The sequence below is a fragment of the Micropterus salmoides genome, unplaced genomic scaffold (assembly GCF_014851395.1).
Source record: "Micropterus salmoides isolate LMB-PRFRI ecotype aquatic unplaced genomic scaffold, ASM1485139v1 Ms_hic_scaffold_13, whole genome shotgun sequence".
Taxonomy (NCBI): Eukaryota; Metazoa; Chordata; class Actinopteri; order Centrarchiformes; family Centrarchidae; genus Micropterus; species Micropterus salmoides.
Window position 1 is genome coordinate 14,202,343 of NW_024040374.1, and position 27,207 is coordinate 14,229,549.

Here is a 27,207-nt window from a genome sequence, read left to right on the forward strand (position 1 = left end):
TTTTGACTGTCTCCAGATAGGTTTTTGGACTGCAAGTTATTGATTATTTTGGTGAGTTTCTTAAAGTGGTGAAGACTTTGTAATGGGTTTTTAGCTGGCCTAGTCCAGACTTTGTCTCCATCATTATTTGGCGAGCCGGCCAGGACAGTTGAATAGGGGCCGGAGGACTTTGATCGGGATGGACAACTAGTATCTCAGTGACACGTGCACATAACAAAGGTAAGCAGAAAACCTTTTTCTAATATTTCTGCATATTAGTGTGTCTCATTAGTGAGTACAGGATTCTCTGCCCAGGTAAAGTTTCTGAATGCTTTCTCATTCTTGAACCTATAGTTATTATTGTATAGATAGAAAAAACAAGAATACAATAAGGACAATTATTAAAAGTTTAATTGAATTTGTTAAAAATGGAGAAATCAGAATTGTGTACAAATTACGAACCGCTAGTCTGTCAAAGATTGGTGCTAATGTATGATTAATACAGGCAGGAGCTCTGAATGAGTGTGCTGTAGTGTAAAATGCATGGATGAAATGGTGCTAAATGTTTGTGTGTATGCATGATAGATAGATAGATAGTGTGTCACGATCCCATCCTGAGTGGGTCCTGTTGGGTTGGAAATAAGGACAGGCCGGGCCAGTAGAAGGCCTGGTCCCTACCCTAACCAACTTATTAAACTCAGCAAATAATACTCTATTAACTGTCTTTTTTGTCAATAACTTCGTAGTCAAAAAACTTAACTGGAGACGGTCAAGAGTCGGTGCAAAAGAGTTTATTCCAATAAGGGACAAGTAAACCCGAGTAACATCCCTGCAGGTCTCAAAATGGAACTGATCTGGTGGTCAGCGAACATCGCCTTATATCCACCTTAAACTCCACCTTCCAGGTGGGCGTTACACCTGGTCTCCGCCTATAGTGTTCGCTGACCACTCCCTTACTAATGGTGAATTTCTTATCCTCTGCTGCCATCTTGTGGTTGTTTACATGTACTGTTTTAGCAATTTAACCCTTTCACTAATGTCAAAGTTACCAATTTTTAGCTATTATTTAACATAATTATCATTATAATTTATCCTTCTTTATATTTTTAACATTGCTGGACTAGAAATTCACCTTTATGTTTCAACTTCAGTCTCACCGTATTTTTAAAAGTTATACAGGCATGATTTGACACCATTAAAACTTACAATTGTATTTATGTATTAATATGAATTAATAAAGGAATAATATAATTGATAAATGAATAGCATGATTCAACACATCAAATATGAGTATGCAATGCCGTGTCTCATACAAAGGCTTGGTTTCTTACAGTCGACATCATTCCCAGTGTGCCCATAATGATCTCATTATTGGCGTAGGTGACTTGCAGCAGTTGTTTTACTGCTATTTTATATGCTATCAGATTCTTTGGTAGGCTTTAGCTGCATCATCTTGTCCCGTCTTTAATTCATATTACCTCTTCTTATCTTCTTTTTAGATGACAGTACCTGCCGTCTGCTAGCTAGATTTTGCATGTGCAGCGTTGGCTTATTTGCATGTTCACAGTCAGGCGAAGCTATGTTTTGCATATTCTGCCTGAACAGTTTCTCTGCTCATGTAGACACATTGAAAGGGCATAAGTTCATGAATAACACACAGAATATAATCCTTAAGTCTTAAGAATAAAATACTAGTAATCAAACCTTAACTTAGTAGTCAAACGTTACACTAAAAGAATGACATCAATAGTCAATAGCTTTACCCAGTGAGACCACAGTCATTCCCTCAGTGACAACAGTAAGTGCGCTTCTAAGTAATACAGCACTGCTAGGATTAAAATAATAAAGTAATTATACATAAAACAACATAATTATTCAACAGTTCTGTTTTGGGGTTTTGATTCTGAGGGTTTGGTTTTGCATCTGCATGTTAGTCCTGTCATGTGTTCCATTTAGTTCTCTGAGTTTATTAATTTATCAGTTAGTATCTGTTATATAGTCTGTGTTCTTGTATCCAGTCTTCGTGGTCTGTGTTGTTCTGTTATCTTGTCTCCCTTAACCCCTTAGACTTAGTTTTTAGTTTGCTTGCTACCTTTAGTGTGCGTCCTCTACCTGATGTTATTGTTTTTCTGGTTATTATCTGTCAGCTGGTGTTTAGTGGTGTTTTGGTATTTTCCTGATTTCAGTTCTGTTCCAGTCTCTTGTATTAGTTTCTGTACCATCATGCTTGAGTTCTGTCTGTTTGCTAGGTGTCTATTTATGTTCTCTGCCAGTTTCATTAATTAATCTGTTTTTGATCATTCTGCTTTAGTCTCTGTGTAGCCTTTACTATTATTATTCATCCGCATCTTTTAGTTTACTTAGTATCTGTTTTGTCGCTTGTCTTAGTTCCTTGTTCTGTGTCGTAGTTCCCAGTCCTGTGCCTTAGTTCATGCCTTAATGTTTATTTCTGGTCTGTAAAATTCTGTGTTGTTTTGCCCATGTCTGCTCTGAGTTCTGTTTTATCTTAGCTTCAGTCTGTGTTCCTTGTTGGGGTTAGTTTAGTTGTGATCTGTCTGCTTGTGTCTGAGTTAGTTTCTTATTTTTATAATTCTGATCTGTTACTACTTATTTTGATATGGTCCATGTTTCAGTAGTTGTGTTTTGTATGTTCCCCCCTCAGTAATCTGCCTGCCTGCTAGTCTCTCTGTTTTCCCCTGCTCTCTCTGGCTGCCTGTGTCTCATTAGTCTCATGTCTCTCACCTGTGTATCCCCACCCAGCTCGTTAACCCTGTGTGTACATATGCTTGCTTGTTTCCCCTCAGTCTTTGTCTGGTCATTGTAGCGTGTAGACACTCTGTCTGTTGTTGTGATTTTAGTTTGCGCTGTCTCGTCCTGTTCCCTGTTAGTTCTTTGGTTTTTGGATTATACTTGTTTTTTGGACTTTCTGTTGGATCACCTTGTTTGCTTGGAGTACTATTATTTGGATTATGGACTCAGCTACTCAGTTGTAAGTGTCCTTGTCTTTTGTTTGCTTAATAAACTTCTGAACTGCACCAGTCAGCCTTAGTGTTCTGCATTTGGGTCCACCAACCTGCTCCACCACCCTTCCACACCACATGAGTAAAGTACTTAAGTTGAAAATCTAGAAGAGAAAAAGAGTAATACACAGGCGCTTGCGGCAGTGGCGGCTGCCCAATAGAGGGTACTAGGGTGCTGCCCTCCCTGGTGGTGGAAAGTATTTTGATTTTTCTTTTTAAAATAAACATTTTTGAAATAAACAGTAACTACTTTTTTAAGCATGTGTTTAAAATACACAATGTGTAATATATGAAATCTAGACTAAATAATTATGTTTGGGGCAAAATTTGTTTCCTGTTCATCCACTGATCTCTGCTGGGGTGCTAAAATATTGCCAAGGCAGCACAGCCAATAGCTGACACAAGATATGCCCATAGAAACATAAATTAAGCTAATCAGCGTCCTCGAATCTGATGCCTGAAGGGTGAAAATAATTTCGCCAAAGCAGAGTCAGTCGGTGATAGAGGGATTTCCAGTAGATCTTGTTGCCTCGCTGGACAGCGTGTTGGAAGAGCACCTTAAGAAAGCTACTGTTTTCAAAGGCACCTCAAATGCTGTGCAAAACAAACTTTTGGAGGAACTAAAATTGCTGTATATCTTGCTATTCAGGCAGATGAAACAACTGACATTTCCACCCACTGCTAGTTGGTGCTTGGGGTACGGTACATTGACAAGGAGAACAACAGCGGTTGGCTACTGTATCCAGCCTTCCTCCTCAAGAGGAGGTGAGATCAGATTTACCACAGGGGGGCCTCATTCTGAAGAGTTGGCCTTTTGACATGTAAAGTAGAGACATGGCCTTGTTGCTTGTGTAAGGACCCTGCACAGACTCAATCGGACATGACAGACTTAAAAATTGTTTATTCAGGGACCATCCAAACCTATCCCGCGGTAAAGGTGTCAATATGGACTCTCTGCAGGATGAACAAAAGGGCAAGGTAACCACATCAACCCCTCTCACCCTGGAGGTTCCCTTAAACATCAAAGGAAAATACAACCCTGGTTCTCTACTCCCTCCAAATGGTTAAAGTCATAAAACTTGGTATCTAATACCTACACACACACGACCAATCACCCAACCCCTCTCTAGCCGATGTGCGAACGAGATAAGCAACAGGAATGTGAATCGACGGATTGGGGCAAACGGACACTACCCTAATTCAAACCTTGCGAACAAAGGTTTTTCAGTATAAATGGTTTTGTTGTTCTGTTTAATCAATAAACTTTGTTAAATTAGTAGTGGCGCTCGCCTCTTATATTTTAGTAGTAATTACCATGTCTTTATTCTTTAAATACTATGTTTGTAAAGCTAAAGAGTCATAAGTAAAGTTAACCTGCTGTACTCTTAATTTTCAGTTCTCTGTGGCTCAGTTATCTTCCTGCCTGTGTTCTAGGTTTTATAGTATGAGTTTATATTATGTGTTTATGTTTTGTATCAACACCAGGTTTAACGCCTTTTGATGTATTTTCTTAAGAACACGTAACAATTACTATCCTGTGTTAGACAAGGATTGATTTTAAAGTTTAATCAAGCATCCTTGTATGAGACCAGAGCTCCGCCAAGAGGACAAAAGAGATATATAACATGCCATTGTCTAGACTTTCTCATCCTACAAATACTGTATAAGTATCAAGTATCTATCACTGTGTTTTTTTTTTTTTTTATCACTAATTGTTTAACGGATGCCATGTTCAAATGCTTTCATAGATGTGATAGGGAAGGCAACAGGGGTCTAGCACTACACACCAGGTAAGGGGCAGAGTCTATACATAGGGGAGGGAAGCTCACCTGGTCCTTTCTTTCAGCAGTCACACACCTGAGAGAGCAGCTGAGGCCAGCCTTTGTTTGGTGCTTGATTGGATTCTTCATGGTGGTGAGGGTCCAAAGCTTGGACTGATTGTTTAAACACATCAGCTAAAGCACAGATCCCAGTCACCTGCATGCCTTCAACTGCGGGAGGGGAATGTGCTTCTAAGTCAAGCAAGATGTTATTAGGAGAGCCAACCACTTTTTCCCACCTGTTAGATTTATTGTGCTCACACTAGATCCTTGAATGGGCCATATTTTGTGTTTCTGGCTGTGTTAAAGGGGGGAACTGACGGGTAGAGTAACCATTTTGCATGGGTGTTTTGTGTAGTTAGTGTGCTGTGTGTGTGTGTGTGTGTGTGTATATGTGAGTGTGTATGTTTTTCCATAGTATGTTTTAATTTGGTTTGAGCTCTTCAACTCTACATCTGTTTCCCTGGTGATGCAGTCTAGTCCTGAATTGTGTTTTTCCTTTTGTTTCGTTTTGATATAACATAAATAAAATTTACATTCCTATACTGGTATAGCAGCCTTGGTCCAGTTTGTTCTGGCACAGTTAAGTAGCATTTGGTTTACATATATATCTCCTTAAGTAAAACATGTAACCATCAATATTATCCTGGAAATATGTACTTGCACCTATGAGTATTATAAATGTGTCATGTAGAGCCAACAGTTTTCCAATTAAGAACAAATAACACTCTAGCTTCTAGTTTTGTTTTCTTTTATATAAATGGTTAAAATTAACAACTTTACCAGTGTTGATATTGTGGAAAGGAAATTAATTGAAACACCTGCGAATACACTTTTGTCAGATTAAAGTTAAAACTTCGAGACCCAAGAGGTTACTCCCCATGCACTCCAAATTGACGTCACACATCCCGAAAAGAAAATGGATAAAAGACCTCGCGGTCCCTTGTCCCGCTCTCTAGTCTCTCTTTGTTCTTGCTTGTTCTTCTTTTGCTTCTCAACTTCCTTCAAGACAACCCGAGGAAGCTCCATGATTTCAAATTTTCTTATTTTGTTACTATTGTTTTGGAGCCTCACTGGGATGAAAATTTCCCAGACTATTTGTTTAAACTCAACAACGTTAACTAGCCTATATTCCTGAGGCCTTGTGAACCTGCAGTGAATGTATGTGTTCTATTTGATTTTGTTGTTTTTGCAGTTATCTAACTGTTCAGTTTACGCAAGTTTTGATCCAGAAACCCAGCAAGTTCTTTCAACCCTCACCTCGGTTTGAACTAGCCACAGCTCCCAACGACAGAGTGAAGCGTAGTCAACTGAGCTATTAGCGACATCAGTCTAACTCAGAGCGCCAAGCCAGGGCTGACTGCCCGTTTACTGCGAAAAGTTTCCCGCAACCACCAGCCAGCCAAAGGACTCCGGGATACCCCCATCGGCCGAAGATCCGCTCTAGAGGCTGTGTGGTGTGCCAAGCTGCTGAGGGCCTTGAACACAACGAATGAGCCAGCTGACAGTGAGCTTTCGAGGACCAGGCAGTGGAGAAAACAACAACAGTAAGGCAAACAAGCTACATTCTGTGGCCGAGTTGTTGTCCTTTAGCTTTGGTCCTTTAGTCCTTAGTTTTGAAACCCATAGTTTCCCTTTAAACTCAATTATCGCCATAACTTACGCTCATTCGTTCCCTTATTCCCTTAGAACCTTCCTTCCACAATAGCAAACTGAATTCACATTGAACCTATTACGCTAAACCTACCCTGCTCTATATTCTGTTGATTACATTCTGGTTTGTTTTCTGTTTGTACTGCTATTTCCATGATATTCCTATATTTACTCACACTATTGTAATCACTTTAGTTAGTTAATAAATTTCCCCTTGATCACAGTGATTTGTGTGTGTGTACTGTTTAGCGTCCGGGTCCCTGTACAGAGGATTCACTTTCAGATTTGAGACTGACTGATCAAACTTACCAGTTTTGGACCATTAATAATTAACAATTTACTAGAAAATTGTGTAATTATCAAGCTATACCCAAGAAGTCCTAAAAGCCTCAGGCGGACAGCAAATTTTAGGTGGTACCCTAAATGAGTGCTTATGATATATTTCAAAATATTATTCTTCATAATTTCATTAACTGTAAGTAGGTTCACTACACTACAGAGGTAAACTGTATAGTTTATAGGCAGCCCTGAAGTGTTAAGATGTGGTTATTTCCAGTGGTGAACAGTAAATTAAGTAGGCCTACTGTACTGAAGTACAAATTAGAGGTATAGGTATGTACTTTACTTGAGTATTTTCTTTTCATGCCACTTTCTATGTTAGTTTTTTTGTAAGAAACGTTTTAATATTGGCATTAAATAATTTCTGACTATTTCACAAAGCACTGGTATCCTGCAGTTAAATTGTATTTGGACTGTTGTTACTGAAACTAACTGGATATGGCACAGCCCCACTTATATTTTTCACCAGCTTGTGGATACCGCTGACAAGTTTTGTGACCTGTTGCGCCTTTATAATATAACTGCACACTATCGCTAATTACTAATGAGTTAATAATAACAGAATATATAAAAGTTTTTAAAACCAATAATGTCCTGAGGATAAGCAAATTAGTAAAAGAATAGTTATGATTGTTGAACGAGGAAAAATGTAGTGAAACTAAAACTGCCTACTAAAGTAATATGATAATAAAGAAAATTTAGTCCAGAAAAACAGGCTGAGGAAATTTTTTGGTTAGAATAAAAGGATAAGGAAGGTGCGGAGCACTGGTGAGACGAGCAGAAACAAAGCTACACTATAAATGCAACACTTTTGTTTTTGCCCCCATTCATCATGAGCTGAACTCAAAGACTTTCTCTATGTACACAAAAGGTCTATTTCTCTCAAATATTGTTCACAAATCTGTCAAAATCTGTGTTAGTGAGCACTTCTCCTTTGCCGGCATAATCCATCCACCTCATAGGTGTGGCATATCAAGATGCTGATCAGTCAGCATGGGTATTGTACAGGTGTGCCTTAGGCTGGCCACAATAAAAGGTCACTTGAAAATTTGCAGTTTCACTGTATTGCGTGGGACTGGGGGGGTCCGGAAACCAGTCAGTATCTGGTGTGACCACCATTTGCCTCACGCAGTGCAACACATCTCCTCTGCATAGAGTTGATCAGGTTGTTGATTGTGCCCTGTGGAATGTTGATCAACTCCTCTTCAATGGCTGTGCGAAGTTGCTGGATATTGGCAGGACCTGGAACACACTGTTGTATACACCGATCCAGAGCATCCCAAACATGCTCAGTGGGTGACATGTCCGGTTAGTATGCTTACCCACTCAAGTCGGATACGACGAAGAAACTGCAGTCAGGTTCTATTGACGTTTGCCGGCCGAGCAGGCTAACTTCCGGTTTAGCCCTCCGCTAACGTGAATGAGGGTAAAATTGTAAACGTGCGACTGGTATAGGCTTTTCAAATGTTACCGACCGAGTGGATCACATTCTGATAATGAAACGAGTCATTTCGCTCGGGTTGTGACAGTCAAATATATTGATCCACCGTGTTACAGCCTTCTACATCTTATTTGACTTTTTCCTAAACACCTGGTCACATAAAACAAAGGCATTATAGATCGTGTAATAAACAAAATGGAGGGAGAGGAGGCTGGTAGCATTTAGTTAAATTGCATACTAATGTGCCCATTAGGATTAGGCAGTCAAGGAAAGAACCTGGGGCCACCACTACAGCAGTGTTCAACCCAAGCTCTTGGGATCATGAATATCCACAATACATTTTATGGTATTTTCTACTAACTAACAATTTATGGTATTTTCTACTAACTAACAATTTAACAAGAAGTTGGTACTAGAACGTGTGATCTAATAAAAGCCTTAAAACATTAAAAAGACTTAAAGAAAGAATGATACAGACCAAGATAAGATATCACCCAGGGCAGTGTCTGGATATTTTGGTGCCGTAGGTGAGACAACCAATGACACCCGTAAGGGGATTGATCTCGACAGTAGAATATTTTTACAATTATAATATTAATATATTATTATACTATATTCTTTTCAACTTCACATAATTTCTGAATTGACTGACACACTACTCATCTACCATTTTGAAATTCCATACTTTTGACATCTGAGCACAAATAGGTAGATGTTTATTATGTAAATAAATGGATTTAAAATCCAGCTGTTAACTAGTTAAACTTTGACTGTATTCTGTCGTGTTGCAGAATAATTGCCAGGCGATTGTAGCTAGGTTTTGTAGCTCATACATTGTCCATGAAAACGACGATGGATGCAACCATAAAGGTATGGTTTCCTTATGCGGAAAAGATAGTCTGTTTACTTTTCTGATTACTACATTACTGCATAACGTGTTCAGGTATATTAATATTTGATTATTTGTGATGCTATGTAAAGTATGTTACCTGCCTGTGAATGTTACGTGTGTGTGGTGATCCTGCAGAAAGAGGGTAAAACCAGTGATGTGTATTGCACTTTCAGTCCCTGTCCATCAGTGTGTCACTCTGTTGACACTTTTGTGTGATGGGCAGGCTATGGTCAGTCAAATACCTTGTTTTCCTGAAACATGACCATCCCAGCATTCCAAAGCTCAGCATCACATTGATCCACACACTGTTCCAGACAGGCAGTTGCACTCTCTCCAAGGCACATATTTACTCTGTAAAGTGTTTGCTCTTCTGCTTAATGTCCCATTCAGTCATGGGAATGTAACTGGAAGTGTTTCTACTGGTGTTGCGAGGACGAATGCATAAAGTAGACATAACACACATGGAAAGAACGAAAGTGAAAAAAGTGCACTGCACTGATCTTACATTTCAAAGTCAGCTTACTATTCATGGGGTATACCTCACACAGACAATTGTATGTCTTCTGTCTGAGAAAATAATCCAAGTAACTTTACCCAGGTATCTCAGGATGGGCTCGTAGAAGTCTGAGGTCATGGACATTGAGGGATGTGGGTGTTTACCATGCAGAGAGGTGCTCTAGAGAGTTGTTTTATGGGATGTGTAGTATCTAGTGATTTTGTGGTTTGAGTCACACTAGTGACTACGAAAAGAGCACATTAACCTCTGCTAAGTCAAGTTTGACCCTTTCTTAAATGTATGTCTGCAAGTCCCTCAATCCTATGTCAGATTTCCCGTTGTATAGTTTCAGTCAGTGAAAGAGCCCAAAAAGCCTAGCAAACTGAAATTTAAATAGAGATATTGAAGATTATTCTATGAACATTGCTTTTATTTATGCATTTTGGTGTTGCCCTCAACAACTTCACTGAACAAAGTGTTCACATGAAGGGGACTACTGAATGCGTAGAGAGGCAGAGGAGTAGTGACTAACCAGGTGAAGGATGTCCTGTAGATTAATCAGACAAGTCTGTTTATGTAAACAGCGTTCACCTGCAGGGACCTGGCTAACAGCTGTCACATGACCGCAAGAAATATCATATGTTGCCTTTTCACTTTCATCAAATTCATCTCAATCTTTTTCATCTGGGACTAAATTTACACTGAACAGCCATCATGAAGTCATGTGGACGTGTTCCTTCAGTTGAGCCACTAACAGTGGCATGTGCAATATATGGTACGTCATTTTATTGTCAGTGAAAGTGTGAGTGTGTAAATAAAACACCTAATGTGTCAGCTTATGTTACCGTTATAGCACAGTAGTGGCAGTCCTCCATGTCTGTTTGTGTTGAGTGGGTGTTCATGTTTATTATTGTTGCTGTTTATTGTAGCCTTCTTAGTGTTCATTGTGTGTGTGTTTATTCTTAGTTCTATCAGTCTGTCACAGACCTTATTATCTTCCAGACAATACAGCTGCCATCACCAGCTATCTGTGGGCACTGAGATATGTAACACCCTGCAGCAAGTTCTCAAGCCACACCAGGAGACTCTGTTTCTCTCAGTCTGCAATCACACAGTCCAGTTTAAACACCTGCCATCATATAGATGATTTTATGCTTCGAAGAGAGGAATTTACAAACTAAAGACTTTAGCACACTGGGCATTAAAGTCAACATCCAGGTCATAATTACAGCTGGGAAAGTGAGCATCTACCGAAAGCTACGATAGCCTATATCTGAAATACTGACTTGGCACTTAATAATACTTAAGTGCTTAAAACCAAGAAAACACGCAGGTTTCACGTTAGCTATAGTCAGTGTGATTAAACCAAAATGTAATTGATATCAGGCTGTTTGAGGGGCAGGGGTTACATTTTTATTAAATGCATGTGATGGGGCACCAAAAAGCAGAAGGTCATGAGGCATTAATGGTGAAAAAACTCTGGTTAGCATTAAAATTGTTTTATTATGTGACTCAGATTAAAATCATAACTACCACATCTCTGTAAAAAAAACACACGGGCAATACAGCTCTACAGTACTGCATTGCGTTTTCTCAATTTTAAGGGCAACCAATAGTGCACATCACGTTTCCTCCACTGGAGGGGCACTTTATCATATTGTCTTGCACATTGCTCCACCATAGAGAGCACTTCATCATGTTTAATGACAGGGGCATCCAAGAAGGCAGTTTATTTCAAAGAGGGGGGCATTAGGGGAATGATCACACATGAGTGGTGAAGAAACTCTTACAAGATAATACCAACATTAAAAAATGCTGTGCGATGCTTTTGCAAGCATTGCAGCCTTGACAGAAGGCCAGATTTTAAGTACAGTCTGAACAGAAAGGTGAAGTAGTGTCACATTTACTTACACTAGTGCTGCTTTATTCTATTGTAGAATGTGATCAAAAACATCCATCTTTTAAAGAATAGCCATGGCATGTCATAAAAAGCCAACTGAATTACAATCTCATAAATAATATGAGGTGATTTTTTAGAGTATTAATTACTGAACTAATAGCTATTTAGTCACGTGTTTTTTCTTGTATTTTTAGCTTGAAATGTGACTTACTTACTTGTGAGACATAAGACTGCAACCATTATTTTAGTCCTAGACAGAGTCACTAACTCTTTGACACAAAGACCTTCCCACATGACTCACTAGTCACTTTCCAGTCAAGGCTGGGTGGTGCATCTGGCCCGCTAGACTATCTTTATGATAAGATAATGTGAAATATCTACTTGTCATATGAGACTATACTTAGACATAGCGGTGCTTAGATATGCTAAATGCTAACATCTGCGTAATAATATGCTTACAATGAGAATGATATAATGCTGAGGTAAAGCAATTGTAATGTTTAGGGGTAGTACAGGTTAAGGACTTTAACCAAAAACTATAAAAATGATTCAGCTCTAAAAAATTGCAATAACTTATCTTAAAGATCCCATATAATATAAATATATGAAAACATTTAACACAATTAGATTTTATCTACAGCTTATTTTAAATGACTGAAGATCAATATAACTCATAACATAGAAATTAACTTGCAACAACTTTGATTGTTTATGACAGTTTTTATGTAGAAAACATTTTATGGTTCTACCTTCACAAGTGAAGAGTTGCTGCTTTTCCTTTTAATTATTTTAATTTATTTGTAATAATTTTGAGCTTTGTACTGTTAGTTAGACAAAGTGAGCATTGTGAAGGTGTCATTTAGGGCTCTGGGTAATTGTGACAGCATTTGTCACTATTTTAGAATTTCGAACATTGATGAATAGAGATAATAATCAGCAGATTAATCCATAATGAAAATGATCATTAGTCACACTCCTAATGACTAATGTAATATTTGAGCTCCCACTCAACAATTACAATAGTACATTTCACATTTTCAGAGAAGAACAGACACCGATGACATAAGAGATGAAAGTGATGAAAGAATTTGGAACTTTGGTACCTCTTGAAGAAGGACTTGTGGAGATACAGATGTTAATTGATTTGGAATATTCTAAAAAATATAGACATCTGAATTGACCATAGGTTGCAGTGAGGCAAACGTTAGTCACAAATAAGAGGATGTGCTGATCTAGAGATTACAATGATGAAAGAAGTTTGACTCTAAATTAAGCCATTATCGAGATAATTGCAAAAACGCAAAGTTGATTGTTATAGTGCCACAATGAGGTCTATGAGGGCATGAGTAGTGGGTGGAATTTGCGACATACGTGCCAATTTTGGTGAGTTTTCATCCAGCGGCATTTGCTGCTCAAACACTTTTAGCAAAGAAAGAAAGAAAGAAAGAAGAATCAGAACAAAACCAATAGGGCTCCAGAAGCTTCGCTGCTTGGATGCCTAATAATAAACAGTCTCTTAGTTGTCATCTGGTGTATTAGAAGTAAGAAGAGAAGTGGCATTTGGACAAATGGAGGCCTACGCGTATTATTTCGCTTGAGCTGACGGTGTGTGAATCAACAAATCAATCATCAATAATCAAACAAGCAAAAACATGATGAAGCCAGACTAAGTTGTGACAGATGCAGACAGATGACGGCAGAAATAAAGGATATAATTGTTGTGAGTTTTCCCAGATGGAAGGCGCTAATGCTAAAAACTGTTGTTTGATAGCTTTAGCTAGAAGCTGGCCACCAAGAGAAGTACTGTGTTTCCCCTGTAAGTGGCGGAAAATATATAGTTTGATTGTAATTTCATTAACATGATTCTTCAGTGTGTATTTTGGCTTTGCTGTAAACAGAATTGTGCTGCTTACGTTCATGAGACAATCAGCTAATTTATTATCAATCAAACCATAACCTACAGCTGGAAGCTCAGATAAGCGAGCTAAACTTGTACTGCCCTAGAAAAATAAAATTTATAAAAATAAAACGGTACAGCATGGAAGTTCAGATCAGCTAGCTAAAGGTCACATTACTGCCCTGGTGAAAAATACTTTAGCCTACTGCTAACAGCATTATGATTACAAGACGTGTGGAGAGGAGCTTGACCCTCACCTGACTATGCCTTTGTAAACTTCATGTCTTATGTGGTTTATAATGGACGGTGGTACAGAAACAGTGAGCTTACATTTTCCTGTCATTGGTCATACTTGTACTAGATGTGATTCGTATGTTAGTCCAGATGAGACAACCCTCCCAAGAACAAAATTCATGATAACAGTATAGTAGAATAATGTATTACAGGAGTATGCCACATCACGTAGCACTTCATTTATTGATGTTGCGGTTGTTTGATAAACAATTAACAATAATATTAGCAATATGGTTTTACTGAATAATTAAGTAAGATATAATTTCTTATTCCAAAATTGTCCATAGGTGTGGATGTGAGTGTGAGTGGCCCTGCGATGGACTGGTGACCTGTCTAGGGTTTACCCCACCTTTCGCCCAATGTAAGCTGGGATTGGCTCCAGCCCCCCGCGACCCTGTACGCAGGATAAGCGGTTGACGATGGATGGATGGATGGATAATTTCTCATTATATCTATCTAAGAAATCATTTCTTGACTGGCTACTCTCTTTTGTCCTGTGTCGGCCACTGTAGCTATCTGAGGCACTTGGATAGCTTACGTTGTGTGAGGAGTTTTTTTGCAATTTGTTGCAATTCACAACACTCACCAATAGATGTCACTGAAACTTTCACCTTTAAATAAAGTAAAAAATAAAAGGTTATTCCTTTGACTAAGTGAAGAGTTTCTGCAGTGTCACACAACATCCTTTAAATGTTGATAATAGCAACAACCGTCTTTGATAACACTGATGTTCAAATTCAGTGAGAGTCGATTAGAAAAGGTAGCTGTGAAGGAATCCAATAGGGTCCTGTGGGAGTAATGTGACACCCTCATATAGAGGTGCATGGTTTTCAAGTGGTAAAAGTTAAAACATACATTAAAAAGGATTATGAAAGTCACCTCGTACTTTCATTTTCTTAGCAGCTCATCCAATAAATTAATTTAGTCACGGTGGGTTGATTTGAATATTTCCCTCAATATAACATTTACTCACACATTGGGATTTTAAAGAGTACTCTTCTGCACTTGGGTTAAAGCATCTTCAACCAGAGCAGTTCTGGGTTACGTTCTGAAGGGCAGGTATCCAGATACTGTTGGCTTTAAGCCAGAAAAGAAATTAAGGGTCAGGAGAAAATCAATATAACTTAATCAATACACAGGCTCGTGGGAATAGACAATGACATCTGTTGACTACAGATGGAAGGTTTGAATAACACAAGATGACATAAATGGTGAGGAAAGCTGATCGTTCTATATACAGGACAAGACAAAGTCCAAAAGTAAAAAAGTAAAAACCAATCAAGTCAGAAAGAATTAACATGAGTCTATCTATGGTTTCATGTGAGCTTAAAAGTCACATATTGATTTGTTTTTAAATACTAACTTTTTAAGGCATTTTCAACAGGTGGTGGCTATGTAGGCTTGTGGCAATGTAGACACAAGCTATATTTGGTTACACCAAAAATACTTGTTAGGAGGATAAATCAGTTGTTGGTTTTGCTCTTGACAAAGAGAAAAATATAGAATATAACCAGCTGAATTCTTTAACTGTGATTTTCTTATCAAAAACACTAGATCATCTAATTCAAGTGATAAATGTGCTGAGTGGAGACTTGTTAGTTCACATTCTGCAAATTGGCCTGATTCAGGGGTGTCAGTAACACTCTGTTGGGTGAGGTTAGTCTGAATCTTGTAATAACTTAAGAACTTAAGATTTTTTTGTGAAAGCAGTAGCCTTAAATTCAGCCAATAAAACATAATCCACAAGTGTAGCCTCACCAGGACTCCGGTCCCTCTCGCCGCGACTTGTCTTCCCAACTGCAAGAGGATGGTTTATAGTAAACCCCGTATTGAAAAGTGAAGTGATTCAAATGCAAACACCTGCTGATTATGCTACAGGTAAACTTTAATTATTGATCTATTTTTTTATATTCAATATGTAATACATTCCTAGATTTTTTTTTACATAAAAACCAAAACTAACAATCATTTTAAAGTGTATATAGTGCAATTACAGCGCAGCATCAAATCCTCTGTTTCTGTCTCATCTCTGAGCAAACACAGCAGAAACGCTCAGGGACAATTCTCACTCTTGTGAGAGGCGAGATGTTGCAGGAAGACGTTGTCAGAGTTGGAGAGAGCAGATTGTTGTGTAAAGTTCGGAAATAAAGGCTTGCTAGTAGTTCCTCTTTGTACACAACAAACTCCACTCCCTTTTTTCCACTGACAATTCCAAAATAACTACAACTGCAAATAACTCCCTTCAATTTCAGAGAGTTGTTTCTTGTTAAAAACAAAGGGTCTCCGGGAGTCACGCCGGTTCACGGCTGCAGTGGCTGAATCTATCTACTGCACAGAATCCAAAACCAACTAGTCATTTCGACACCGAAATATGTAAAAATAGGGCCCAGGTTTAAAAATGCCAAAATGATCCTTTAATGAGCCCCCACACAAACGTACACATATTGAAATAACTCTCAGAGTAGTTCAGGTAATTTGTTTGATGTCCACTCAGTTCCATAAGAAGTCTGTTTTGTTTCATCAGCTGGAAGATGATTAGCGAGAATGAGATGTGTCAAAACAGTAGAAGCTTCAATGAGCAAACAAGATGTAAACATACGGTACAGTAAATTCTATAAATAAATATTAAATGAACTATGTCTCTTCTGTCACTTGTAATCACGTATTAATACTTTAATTTATGTTCACATAACAAAAAAGGAACAAACACTGAACAATGCATAAGGCACATGCGGCTCAGGGGATATATAGGCATACAACACCGTGACGTCTCTGTTTTTTTTGTCTAGTTGCTGTTTTTCATCTTATTTGGAAGTGATTCCACCTCAAACTCCTCAAGAGGAACTATTTGTCCAAATAGTCAGCCTTCAAAATTACGATTCAAAATTATGATCCATTTAGGTAAATACTTACTGATGTGGTTTTGCAGCAAAAGATAATATGTAGCAATGTGTATGACAAACTATGACTATAATACTAATACTATGCTATTTATTATAATATTGGGAAGAAATTACAATGGCCAGAGGATATGAGTGATGTATTTGAGATTCTAGAAGTTAATTCACAACTTAGCTGTACTTTACAACCAGAAATAGCAGGGTAAAACCTACTTTGGCATGTATATGTAATCACAGTTTGAGTCATTTGACTAATTGATTCAGCTACGCTTGATCACTTCAGCTGCTCACATCCGTCTCATTAGTCTTTATATATAGTCTGAAAAGCATCTAGTTTTCCAGCTGGGGGACGGTTTGCTGAAATTAATGGAAGAGGCTCAAGAGTAATTACAAAAACACAGCAACATCTGATAATGACTTCCTGTCTAATTGAAGACCGACATCTCAATTTCACCAACAAATTACAGGGGAGAAGAGTTGGCAAACGTTTCACTTAGATTCAGTTATCTTTGTTAGACAGATAACTGGCAATAGTTACAAATACTGTAGTTAAAGGGAAAGTGCCTTGTGTGAAAAGAATATCGCGGTTTATAGTCTTTGCCAGCAGCCCAAAAACAACTATTTAAGTCCTGATGGCTTCCTAAAGGAAGACAGACTATCAACTATCACGAGCAAAACACACAAAAACAGAAGTGAAATTAAGTTTTAACAATGATAACATTTCAGTCAATAGAATATATTTCAGTCAACAGAGCTTGTATTGTATTTCAAAATTGTGTTGACATAACAACGTACAAATGTTAAGCCAACCTAAAAGCTGTGCATGTGATTTAATATTCTGTTTAAAGTGATCGAATATGTGTTTCTTTGTCATTCACTAATATTTATTCGTATGGTCAAACTGTGTTATCTTTTGGTGCTTTGTGATGGCTTACAGTTTGATGGGCTGTTACTGGCCATCTGGTGTACTCCAAAGATCCAGTAATGTGAAGCACCTCTTAGTGATGCTATTTTAACAAAAGGTTTCCAGCATGTCTCTTGTCAAATGGGAACAATGTGACAATATAAAATACAGCAGGTTTGTGCTAAGTGTAGACACTGAGCGTGGAAAAGTTTTTCAAGTTGAAATGAGGGTAGCAACGGTGTAATCAGCTGCGCCCGCATAGCCTTCATTTAAATTGATTGTGTTATCAATGTTTTTATTCGAAAGATTTTATTTATAAATACATATAATTACAAAGGTCGGTAACCTCATATGACCATGCTTGTAACCACTCTGTGTTGAGGGAAAGTGTGCAAGTGCGTGCCCACACACAGTCGTGTCATGTGCGCATTTCTACTGTGCAGCACCCCTAAGCGGATATCTCTTCTCGTGCGTCTGAGAGAGACTGATTGTGATTTTTGAGAATTTGGAGGAAGCTGCTTTCTCCATCATGACTTCAGTACAGTGTAGCAACACAGAAATCCCTTGATAGCAGCAAATCAGTTGACTCTTCAGCTATTTTTCATCAAGAAGGCTCCAGGATGAGGGCAACCCAGGGCCAGTGACATACAACCAGCTTATGTCACTGGCTCTCATCCCTTATGACCCACTAAAAGAGTTCAATGCTTTTGAAATCCGTTTTACTATTGACATATGGTAGCCAGTGTTTGCATTCTAATCCTAAATGAGTCCCATGCATGTATGAAGCAAAACAACCTCCACGTATAAAGTCAACGCTATTGTATTAACATTGTAAAAAAGTGTACAATCATCCAATCAAAACAGATATCTATCCTCATTTTCATGCAGGCATAAGTCCTGTAGCACATTATGTGAAAATGTGCATTTTTATAATGTCAAATTAGTTGTGATATTTTAGTTAAAATAAACAAGTGGAATCATGGTTTAGTGATGTGCATTGTTAGTGCCAATGTTTTTTTGTTTGTTTTAACCAAGATAACCAACCTCTTTTCATTTTGTAATTAAAAGAAGGTTATTACTTTATGTCTTTGCTTTGGGAGAACAGTGCCTATTCCTGTTTTATCCAAATTCAATTCTGTTCATTTTACACTTGCAAAAATCCAACAATGAACCGTATAATACAGTGCAAAGGTTTAAAATATTTTCGGTGGTGGTTTGATTTGTTTTTAGTTTTTCTACAAATGCTCAATGTGATAATAATTTTTGATTTTTGTAATGTTACGGTAGTGTATACAGTGTATATAAAAAACTTCTTATATGATAACAGTAGGCAAACCTTTTCAAATTATATTATTGGATATCTGATATAGAAAGAATTTTTTATGTTGTTACAGTCTTCAAAATGCCAAGCTACATCACTTCTGTGTTAGATAATTGTTTACTGCTGAATAGGATGCCCACATTAAGAGACAACAAAGTCATGGTGTCAACTAAGGGTTGATTTAATATTTACAGTGCAAGGACTTCAGTCAAAGCATAACTGGAGGCAGAATGAGGTTTACAATCATAAAGGCGGTGATACACTTGACAATGGTCAGATTTCTAGTAAAGTCTTTCCTGTTCAATTACTGTATATTTACAACTTTTAGAAATGATCATGTCATGATGTTGAGACAAATACTGACCTCTACCGTAGCTGCTGTGCTAAATCAAGCATGTAAAGTGTAGTGCAAATACGGATTGTACTGAATTATATTCAGTTGCCTTACTGTGCAGCTAAAAGTACTCGTGCTGCTGCAGTCGTCCATAAAGCTTGTAATGTGTGTGATCTCAAGCAATCTGCTAATCTAGTAGGTCTGCTAAGCACACATTATAATGTTTTCGGAAATATTCGTGGAGGTATTTGAATCTATTGGTAATTAAGTGGTCAATATTTTAAGGATTTATCTTATAAAGTCAAGGAAAATGTGGTAACTTTTGACATTTTCCCTGATGAATGTGAAAATCAGCTGCCTTCTCTAGTAAACATAGCATCTCATGAATACACTGAGGATTCCCACACCCACACTAACGTCAAACTTCTCACCACCTTTGAGGACATGTTTGGTGACATTTAAGGACTCAAGAATGACATATTTCAAGGTAAAACATGATATCTGTCAAAGTATTTAGTATTTTTAGTTATTATTTGAGTCTTTAATAATCATTTTGTCAGGAAAAACCTGGTGAAATCCCTCATTTTAAAATCACTACAGTATCAGCACAGATCCATCACTTTTACAATGGATGTCATCTCTGTTGATCTCAAGATTTAGCAAATCCATTCACAGTTACTTCAGATGGACCCGAAATGCTGACGCTGAGCAGTCTCGTTTGGATGTTCACCTCACATCTTTTCATCTGAAAGAATTCTCTGTCATCCACCTTCTTGTCTTCAGTAGTAATAGCTTCCAAAAACTGCCACCATGCAGAACAAGCTGTCCTACAGAGGTAAAACACAGTTAACAAAAAACTGTCTTTGAGAAGTCTGTTTTCCCCCTTACATCTGACTGAACAAAACAAAGGCACCTACATTCATGAAAACATCTTCTGCATAGTTGTCTGTGTCAGAATCCCACAAACACCTTGAAGACATCCTGAAAACATGAGAAAAATTCATGTTTGAAGCTCTGAACTACTTTCAGAAAAACTACAACGCAATGTAATCAAAAGGAAGTGCCCTGCACTATGATATTACCATTATAACATTTTGTTGACAATAAGTCAGAGAGAACATTCTACTCTGTGGTATTTGAGATATTTTGTCCAGCTCCATTTACGTACATGATATAGGCAGAATATTAGAAACACTTTTCAATATAAAACTACAGCCATAAAAATTAGTGAGTCAATACCTACCTGACACTGTCAATAAACATTGTGGGATTGATTTTAAGTTGATGTATATGTGTAGAGCAGAGCTGAGTCCATATCAGCTACTGGCTACTACTACTGAAATGGTTGAGTATATTGCTATTTTGAAACCATAATCACACAGTAAAAAGAAGGATTCAACTCAGGAAATGTTAGTTAAATAATGCTGTCAGCAGTGATTGATTGGAAATCTTTCCTGGAATTCTTAAATGTCTTCTTAATACTTTTAAATACATTGGAGTAAAACTTTTTGTGTCACAGTTGACAATATTAGTGCTGTAAAAAATACTGTAACAGAAGTGTAAATTCAAGCAAAATGCCACTACAGGACAGTGGTGAGGGCAGAAAAATTGTATTACAGTAATACTGCCACTTGGGAATCCATTAACTGCACAATACACACACACATCCTCTAACTTGCTTTTATTATGGTAAAAAGGGTCAAACTTATATAATCTCTGGCTGCCCCTGTTCCCTATAAAACTGTCAGCAGTGCACAACATATTTTACACCTGCTTTACTCAGACAATAGAATACCACTAAAATATAGTAGTGTACAAATTGTAACAGCTATTTTTTTCAGTACCAAATAATAACTCACTTGACTCCTTGTCCTCGTTGTTCCCCAATGACCACCTGCACAACAATCTTATATCTGTCAAACCCTGCATCTGTTGAGGAAGAGAAATTATCTGTTATAGTGCTGCGAACATGGTGCAGGAACAATACAGGTATGGTGTATCAATATGCTAAATTCACAGTGTAGCATTTACTACTACTACTCATTTAAAACATTTTACTAGAAGGATGAATACTGGTGACTATACTGTAAAAAAAAAAATTACTTTATACCCTTTTATTTAGCTTCATTCTTCTGGCTACATGTTTCATTAACTTCACATTGTACTTGTTTCCCTCCCCAAGGGATTCATCCTGCTTCTGCACTTCCAGGCCCCATTAATAAAAAGCAGCAGTTTGTTTCATAACTGGTAGGATCCCTTCAGTCTTTTGCCTTGAGGATAATTTCCAAGGCGATTTTGTTTAACCCAAAAAGACACGTTCAAATAACGATCATATCGCCATTTCACTGAATATGTATTCTGAATATTAAATCACTTCGGGTAACCATTTTCACTTATATTTGAGTAATTGTTTTGAACTACACTTTAAATATACAACAGTACTTGGATTCCGTGTCATTCTGAGTTATAACACAAGAGAGGGAGAAGCATCACTCACTCTTCACTTTGCCCTTAATGCAGTCCGCCAGTGAACGGGACAGCTCTGGGACTTGCTCCGGGTCATACCGCATTCCAGACAGTTGCTCCCTAACAGTTTCCCGAATACACTCCTTCACGACGGCTGGCTTAAACCTGGAAGATTTTACAGTGAGCAAAAAGTCAGAAATTTTACTTGAATCAGTCACAGAGCCTGCTCTGTCAACTCATCGGCCTCTCTCATTAGGGATCATAAAGTTACAGAAATTGTTTTAAAAAATTATGTTATTATTATATTAATCCACCTACATTTGGCATTTGACTGGAGATATGTTTCACACTTTTCCTCACATTGTCCTTACAGCTATCGTTAGGTTAACTGACAGTCCATAAGCCTACTAACTAACGCTACAGTACTGACGCCAGTGCTGTTTGAAAACAAAACCCCAGACCAACGCCAGTCGTTGCTTTGCTAACATATAAACATATTGTTAGCAACAAAAGCTAAAAGGCTAAAAGCTAACTTCACCTGCTAGAAATGATATTAAACCACTCTAACCAACTCACTTGTGCTGGTGATTAGGTCGTATGAGGTATGTGTCTGACCCCTCCATCGCATGTCAATAATATAACTGAATGCTCGCTACAACAACAGAGAGGACATGAAGAAGGAAGACGGTTGCTAACAAGCTAATCTTAGCAGATTTGTATCCGTTACCATAGCGACGTTCCTAGTTTTCATAGTTTCCTGTTTCAAAATAAGAGTACGGTAAAGACGTTCGTACTGGACTGTTCAATGGTGTACTCTAAACCAGTGATTAGTGGGGTATTTATTTTAAGTGTATCTATTCCAGAGTTTTGTAAAGATCTTGAAAAGAAAGTTTTTTTATTTGATCAAATTGCCTTTTATTTCTGTGCTATTTTTCCTTCTGTTCAAAAAGACTGAGCTTCTGTTGAAAGTCAAACTACTACTTCTAAGATCAAAAATGAACTTTCATGCTTCATGTTTCATTCGGTAACATTTCCTCCTCCAGAATATTTAATAATTTGTGCGTGGTGAAGTTTTCTCAGTGCTCTTACCATATAATTTTCAGTCAGTGTGAAAGGCAAATGGGAAGATGCCATTGGCAGCTCCATAAAAGGCCAGTAAGTAGAACTTGAAGATTATTTTGTCATACAGAGAAAAATGTAAATAAAGACACAGCTACAGTCATACAAGGAAGTCTTGTACAACAACTCAAGGACCTCTCAGTTTCTCCAAGATATTTCTCATATAAGCTTGACAGAGATGTTGCCTAAAACCTACTACCTCAACCAAATTGCTTATGTCTCCTGCTACTGAATTTGTATTTCTGTCCTTATCCCTGATTTTTGAGAGGAACAAAAATCCCTACTTCGTCTCTTTATTCACAAGGTTTCTTTTTCTGACAAGGAAAGCCTTTGATGTCATTTGCTACTAAAATGTCACTGTAACCTTGACCTTTTTTTTTATATTACCCCATTCCCTTCCATTCCCTTTACTCCCACATGGATTGGTATTAGGTTTACGGCTAGCCTTAGTCCAGTATCCAATGATATAACACAGCAGATCCAGTTCACTGCTGTCTTCATCATGATTTCAGAACTCCTCTGCTTTCAAGGCCTCTTCAACTGCAGCCAGGTCAGGCTTCAGGTGAATTGGCTTCACTTGCCTGAAAAAAGAGGCACAACATTGCTATGATTTCATAGATTTTATTTTCTGTCTTTAAAGATTAGTCTCTAACTTTGATAGCAGCAGGGATAGTCCTGGCACATTCTCTCTGTGTAAATCTCCCATCTTTGCTTGCTGTTAAGATAGGAAGATTGGATTTAAATCACACGTAAGTAGGAGGAAAATGGAAGAGATTTTCCACACTACACTGTACCAAATAAAATCAAAGTATCCAGTCCATTTTAAGTATCAAATATCACATATTGGCCAATTTGAACTTTCTGCATATTGTCTGCATCTGCAGTGATTCTGTTTCAAATGTAGGCTACATGATGATATATTAGAATCATTGAAGTTACTCAGTATGCATTCCAGATCAATTGTGCTTGTGTCAAAAAGCCAGAAGGGTAAACACTGTGTACTCAGTTTAATTTCTCATTATTTAGAGGACTGCAGGCCAACAGGAGGGGAGAGGTAAGCCTTTCATATCAGATAATAATGAGGCTAACGGTTGAACATGGTGTAATTCATTACAATCAGTATTGTTCATCACACAGGCCCTGATGAGGTATGAATGGCAAATTACAGTAATTGAATTACCCTATCTTCTAAAATTAAACCTGCAAATTAAGTTAGCAAAGCATTAGACCTTAATGGTTTGTTACAATGAGATGCTGATAAAAAGTGTCTACATGCGTAGTTCACCAAAGGAGATTAAAGGTTTATGAGTTCATTATTTAATGTTAAGCATCATTTACTCTTGATAGCTGAGTGGGACTCAGGTTAATCTGTAAAGCATCATATAAGAATGTTTCATTGCACAATCAAATCTAATAAACACTTTTTAATCTCTTTTTTCAATTGATTTATTTCTCAGACAGAAAAGAAGTTAAAGCTGGACTTGAAGTGAAAGTTGAAGTGGAACCATGCACAGGAGAAGGTGGCATTCATTGTGAGGAGCTACTGTATATCTGTTTCTGTATATGGCAATGATAATGACAGTAGCTCAATTACAGGCCATCCTCTGCAAATGTTTTTATACATATTCTGAAAGTGCCTTCTATTTGAATAAAAATATAGAAGTTATTCTGCGACCCTGTACGCAGGATAAGCGGTTGACAATGGATGGATGGATGGAAAATATTAGTATATGTTTTCATTGCCTGTAAAACAGAGAAGTGATGCAGCATAACTGCAGGTGGCAGTGTTGCGTAATCTGGAAAACAGTTTCAGTTTCATTTCTCTTGCATTCTTTTAGTAGTTACTATATATTTCAGTCAATCCACACTAAGCACATTTCTTATGTGTATAATATATTAGTAAATTAATGATAGTCAGAGATCAGTCAGAGATAAGCGTCCTAGGGCACCTTAACTATCCAAACACAAGCAAAGCAGTTATATTTTCATTTCATGGGCATTCCCTTCTCTTCATTCAAGTAGACAGTCAAGTGACTAATGCTTTTTATATGATCAACATCTTCCTTAGCAAATCAAACTTGAATTTAAAATTTAATTTATATAGTAAAACCATTTTATATACAGTGTATGTGTAAAACTCGACTAGAAGGTTTCCACACTTAAGTTTCACTTTCCCCAAACTCTGTATTACAGTCAAAGTGATGAGTCATTTGCACACCTTGTTTGTGTATTGTACAGATCAGCTGTTAGAGTTTTGTCTCCTCTTCAGGACCTGACACCACTGACACTAACAGCATGGCACTACAGGAATGGACAAGTATCTTCAAGATTAAAGCAAAGAAACTTAAACAAGAGGACTTCTGGTGTCTGGGGTTTGATGAAAATCTTGTGCCTGATTGCCCAAACATGGGCTGGAAGCAGTACATCAGGAACACATGTGCAAGGTCAGTGTGCTGGACTACTGTTAATTACTTCTGTTAGTGTGTACATATATTATTCTATATGTTAGGTTAATATAAATGATCAGTTTTGAAAGTTTTGCAGCTAAACTGATGAAATGTGATAGGTACATTACTGGGATAAGAAGATAGATAAATCAAAAATATGGCGATTAGAAAGGGAGGTACATAGTAATTAATTTGAGAACATCTCCAGCTCATGCCTAAGTAATAATGTAATAAAAGTAATAGGCTAATTTAATGAATATCAATTTCCAATCACATAACATTGTGACACAAATGGCATGTGACACAAATTAAGTTTGCACAAACTACACCAATAAGGTACATTACCATGTAAAATATTTTATATTTAGGCTTTATGGACAATGCTTGTATTAATTATTTTACTGTAACATATCACACAATATATGCATTTAATGCAGCAATTCTAAACAAAAAGTCATAGATTTAATAATAACATGCAGGCTTCTTGGCTTTTTATTGCACACATGAGACTAAAGCAGTTAAAATCAGAGAGGTGTTGTGTGCTTTGGCCTTGATCTAGAAGGGCTGCTATAAGTTTGCAAACCACCAGGTGTCACTGTGTTGCATTTGAAGCCCCAAAGTTTTGAATAGTTGTTTTTCTTTTGGCACAAATAGAAAGAGAGACCTAAAGCTTCTTATGGCTTCATCTGCTCATCACTAGTAAGCAGGAAAGAGGTGACGTCAAATGGCTATATCTCCTCACATTTACTTTTTGCACTGACTTCAGTCTTTACAAACAACATTAATTAGCCAAAGAGTCAGTACTTTTTAACCCAATATAATTTCTTCTTCCAGATTATCGCTGCTTCCAAGTATTGTGTCTATAGCTAAAACTTGACTTTCCATCGTAACTTTGGTTGGTTGTTGCAATACTTTCTTTAACTTGCGTCTTCTTTCATTTTAAAGGTTCAAATGCACCAAGTGTGGAAGGGGCTGGCCTTCTAACCGGGTGATGGTGGTCTTCCACATGTGCTTGACAGGCGGCATTGGCTTTGTCAAGGTGAGGTGCTTCCGTCAGAACTGCAAGATGTGCGACAAAGCTCCAATGGAGACGCCTAGCATCAGCTCCGAGAACATTGACATCCTACTGGAAAATCTGGTGGAGAAGATAAGAATGAAATGCTACCATGAAAACCTGGGCAGAAGGAACAGGCCTAATATAAGCCTGGATGTCAAAAGTCCCCATGAGCCTGCTCATTGTGAGGCCTGCATTCAAGGCATCTGTACGAGGAGTTGAGCTTGTGTTGCTTCTATTAATTAAAGCCATCTATTAATTTAAAAACGTATGTCATAGTTGCCTCAGACGGTCTTGTATTTATTCCTGAAGTTTTTATTTTATTTTATTAAGAGTTTTAATGATGTTTTATGCCTAAACTCCTATGAGAAAAGCATCAATTGTTGTAAGTTATTATATGTATTCTTGTTGGTGCTCAGTTTTCTGTAACACATTTGCTTGTTGCTCAAAACCATTAAGCAAGCCTTGAAACAGAACTGTAATTGATAAATAAAGCTTATACAATCAGTAAACTAAATGTCTTTGTGATTTGTTTTGTGGGTATTTTCTGTTTTCAAATAAATTCTGTGAATATGTGAAATGTTTAAATAAGGCACTAAATGAGAGAATGAAGGCCTGTCCGTGAATGCTGACACTTAAAGCATGTATAAAGGAGTCACTAAGGCAACTGGTGACTCCTTTAACAGTAGAATACTTGGACATGTGCAGGTGAGAATATCAAAAAATGGAATTTTTATTACAGTAGGTTTTAACTTTCTTATTAATGGTGTCAGCTGGGTGCTAAAGAGTCTATGGCACACAGAAAGTGATGCACTACATTTCTGACAGCAGCGATTATGAGCGGTTTGTTGGAAATACATACAAGAACTGCACTGTCAGTCACAGTGAGTAATGTTTTTATATGCTTAACATCTGTCATAGTGAAACAAAC

The 27,207-nt window shown here is 37.6% G+C and overlaps 2 protein-coding genes across 4 annotated transcripts; one reads left to right on the forward strand and one right to left on the reverse strand.

Moving 5' to 3' along the window:
* Positions 1-16: 16 nt before the first annotated feature.
* Positions 17-26,788, forward strand: si:ch211-276k2.2 (receptor-transporting protein 2-like). Its single transcript, XM_038715667.1, has 4 exons — positions 17-219; positions 24,233-24,307; positions 25,045-25,219; positions 26,168-26,788. Exons 3-4 carry the CDS (start codon positions 25,071-25,073, stop codon positions 26,496-26,498), a joined length of 480 nt encoding a protein of 159 aa, XP_038571595.1. The 5' UTR covers positions 17-219; positions 24,233-24,307; positions 25,045-25,070; the 3' UTR covers positions 26,499-26,788.
* On the reverse strand, positions 19,020-22,388 carry dynlt2b (dynein light chain Tctex-type 2B). Of its 3 annotated transcripts, none has more exons than XM_038715668.1 (5): positions 22,233-22,388; positions 21,688-21,821; positions 21,050-21,119; positions 20,108-20,171; positions 19,020-20,012 (listed from the first exon to the last, which is right to left on the reverse strand). In XM_038715668.1, the coding sequence occupies exons 1-5, from the start codon at positions 22,277-22,279 to the stop codon at positions 19,932-19,934; spliced, it is 396 nt and encodes a 131-aa protein (XP_038571596.1). In that variant the 5' UTR covers positions 22,280-22,388; the 3' UTR covers positions 19,020-19,931. The 3 variants fall into 3 exon arrangements, with proteins under 3 accessions (XP_038571596.1, XP_038571597.1, XP_038571598.1); XM_038715669.1 differs by having other exon boundaries at positions 19,020-20,017; XM_038715670.1 differs by lacking the exon at positions 22,233-22,388 and adding an exon at positions 21,975-22,097.
* Positions 26,789-27,207: the final 419 nt, after the last annotated feature.

What these genes read in the sequence shown, in the direction of transcription:
- dynlt2b (XM_038715668.1), bottom strand. Translation starts at nt 22,279, where the DNA reads ATGGAGGGGTCAGACACATACCTCATACGACCTAATCACCAGCACAA. An exon ending in CATTAAGGGCAAAGTGAAGA is followed by an intron (nt 21,120 to 21,687) that starts GTGAGTGATGCT and finishes CTTCCTCAACAG; the next exon opens with ATGCAGGGTTTGACAGATAT. An exon ending in CAACGAGGACAAGGAGTCAA is followed by an intron (nt 20,172 to 21,049) that starts GTGAGTTATTAT and finishes TCATGTTTTCAG; the next exon opens with GATGTCTTCAAGGTGTTTGT.
- si:ch211-276k2.2 (XM_038715667.1), top strand. Translation starts at nt 25,071, where the DNA reads ATGGCACTACAGGAATGGACAAGTATCTTCAAGATTAAAGCAAAGAAA. An exon ending in ATCAGGAACACATGTGCAAG is followed by an intron (nt 25,220 to 26,167) that starts GTCAGTGTGCTG and finishes TTCATTTTAAAG; the next exon opens with GTTCAAATGCACCAAGTGTG.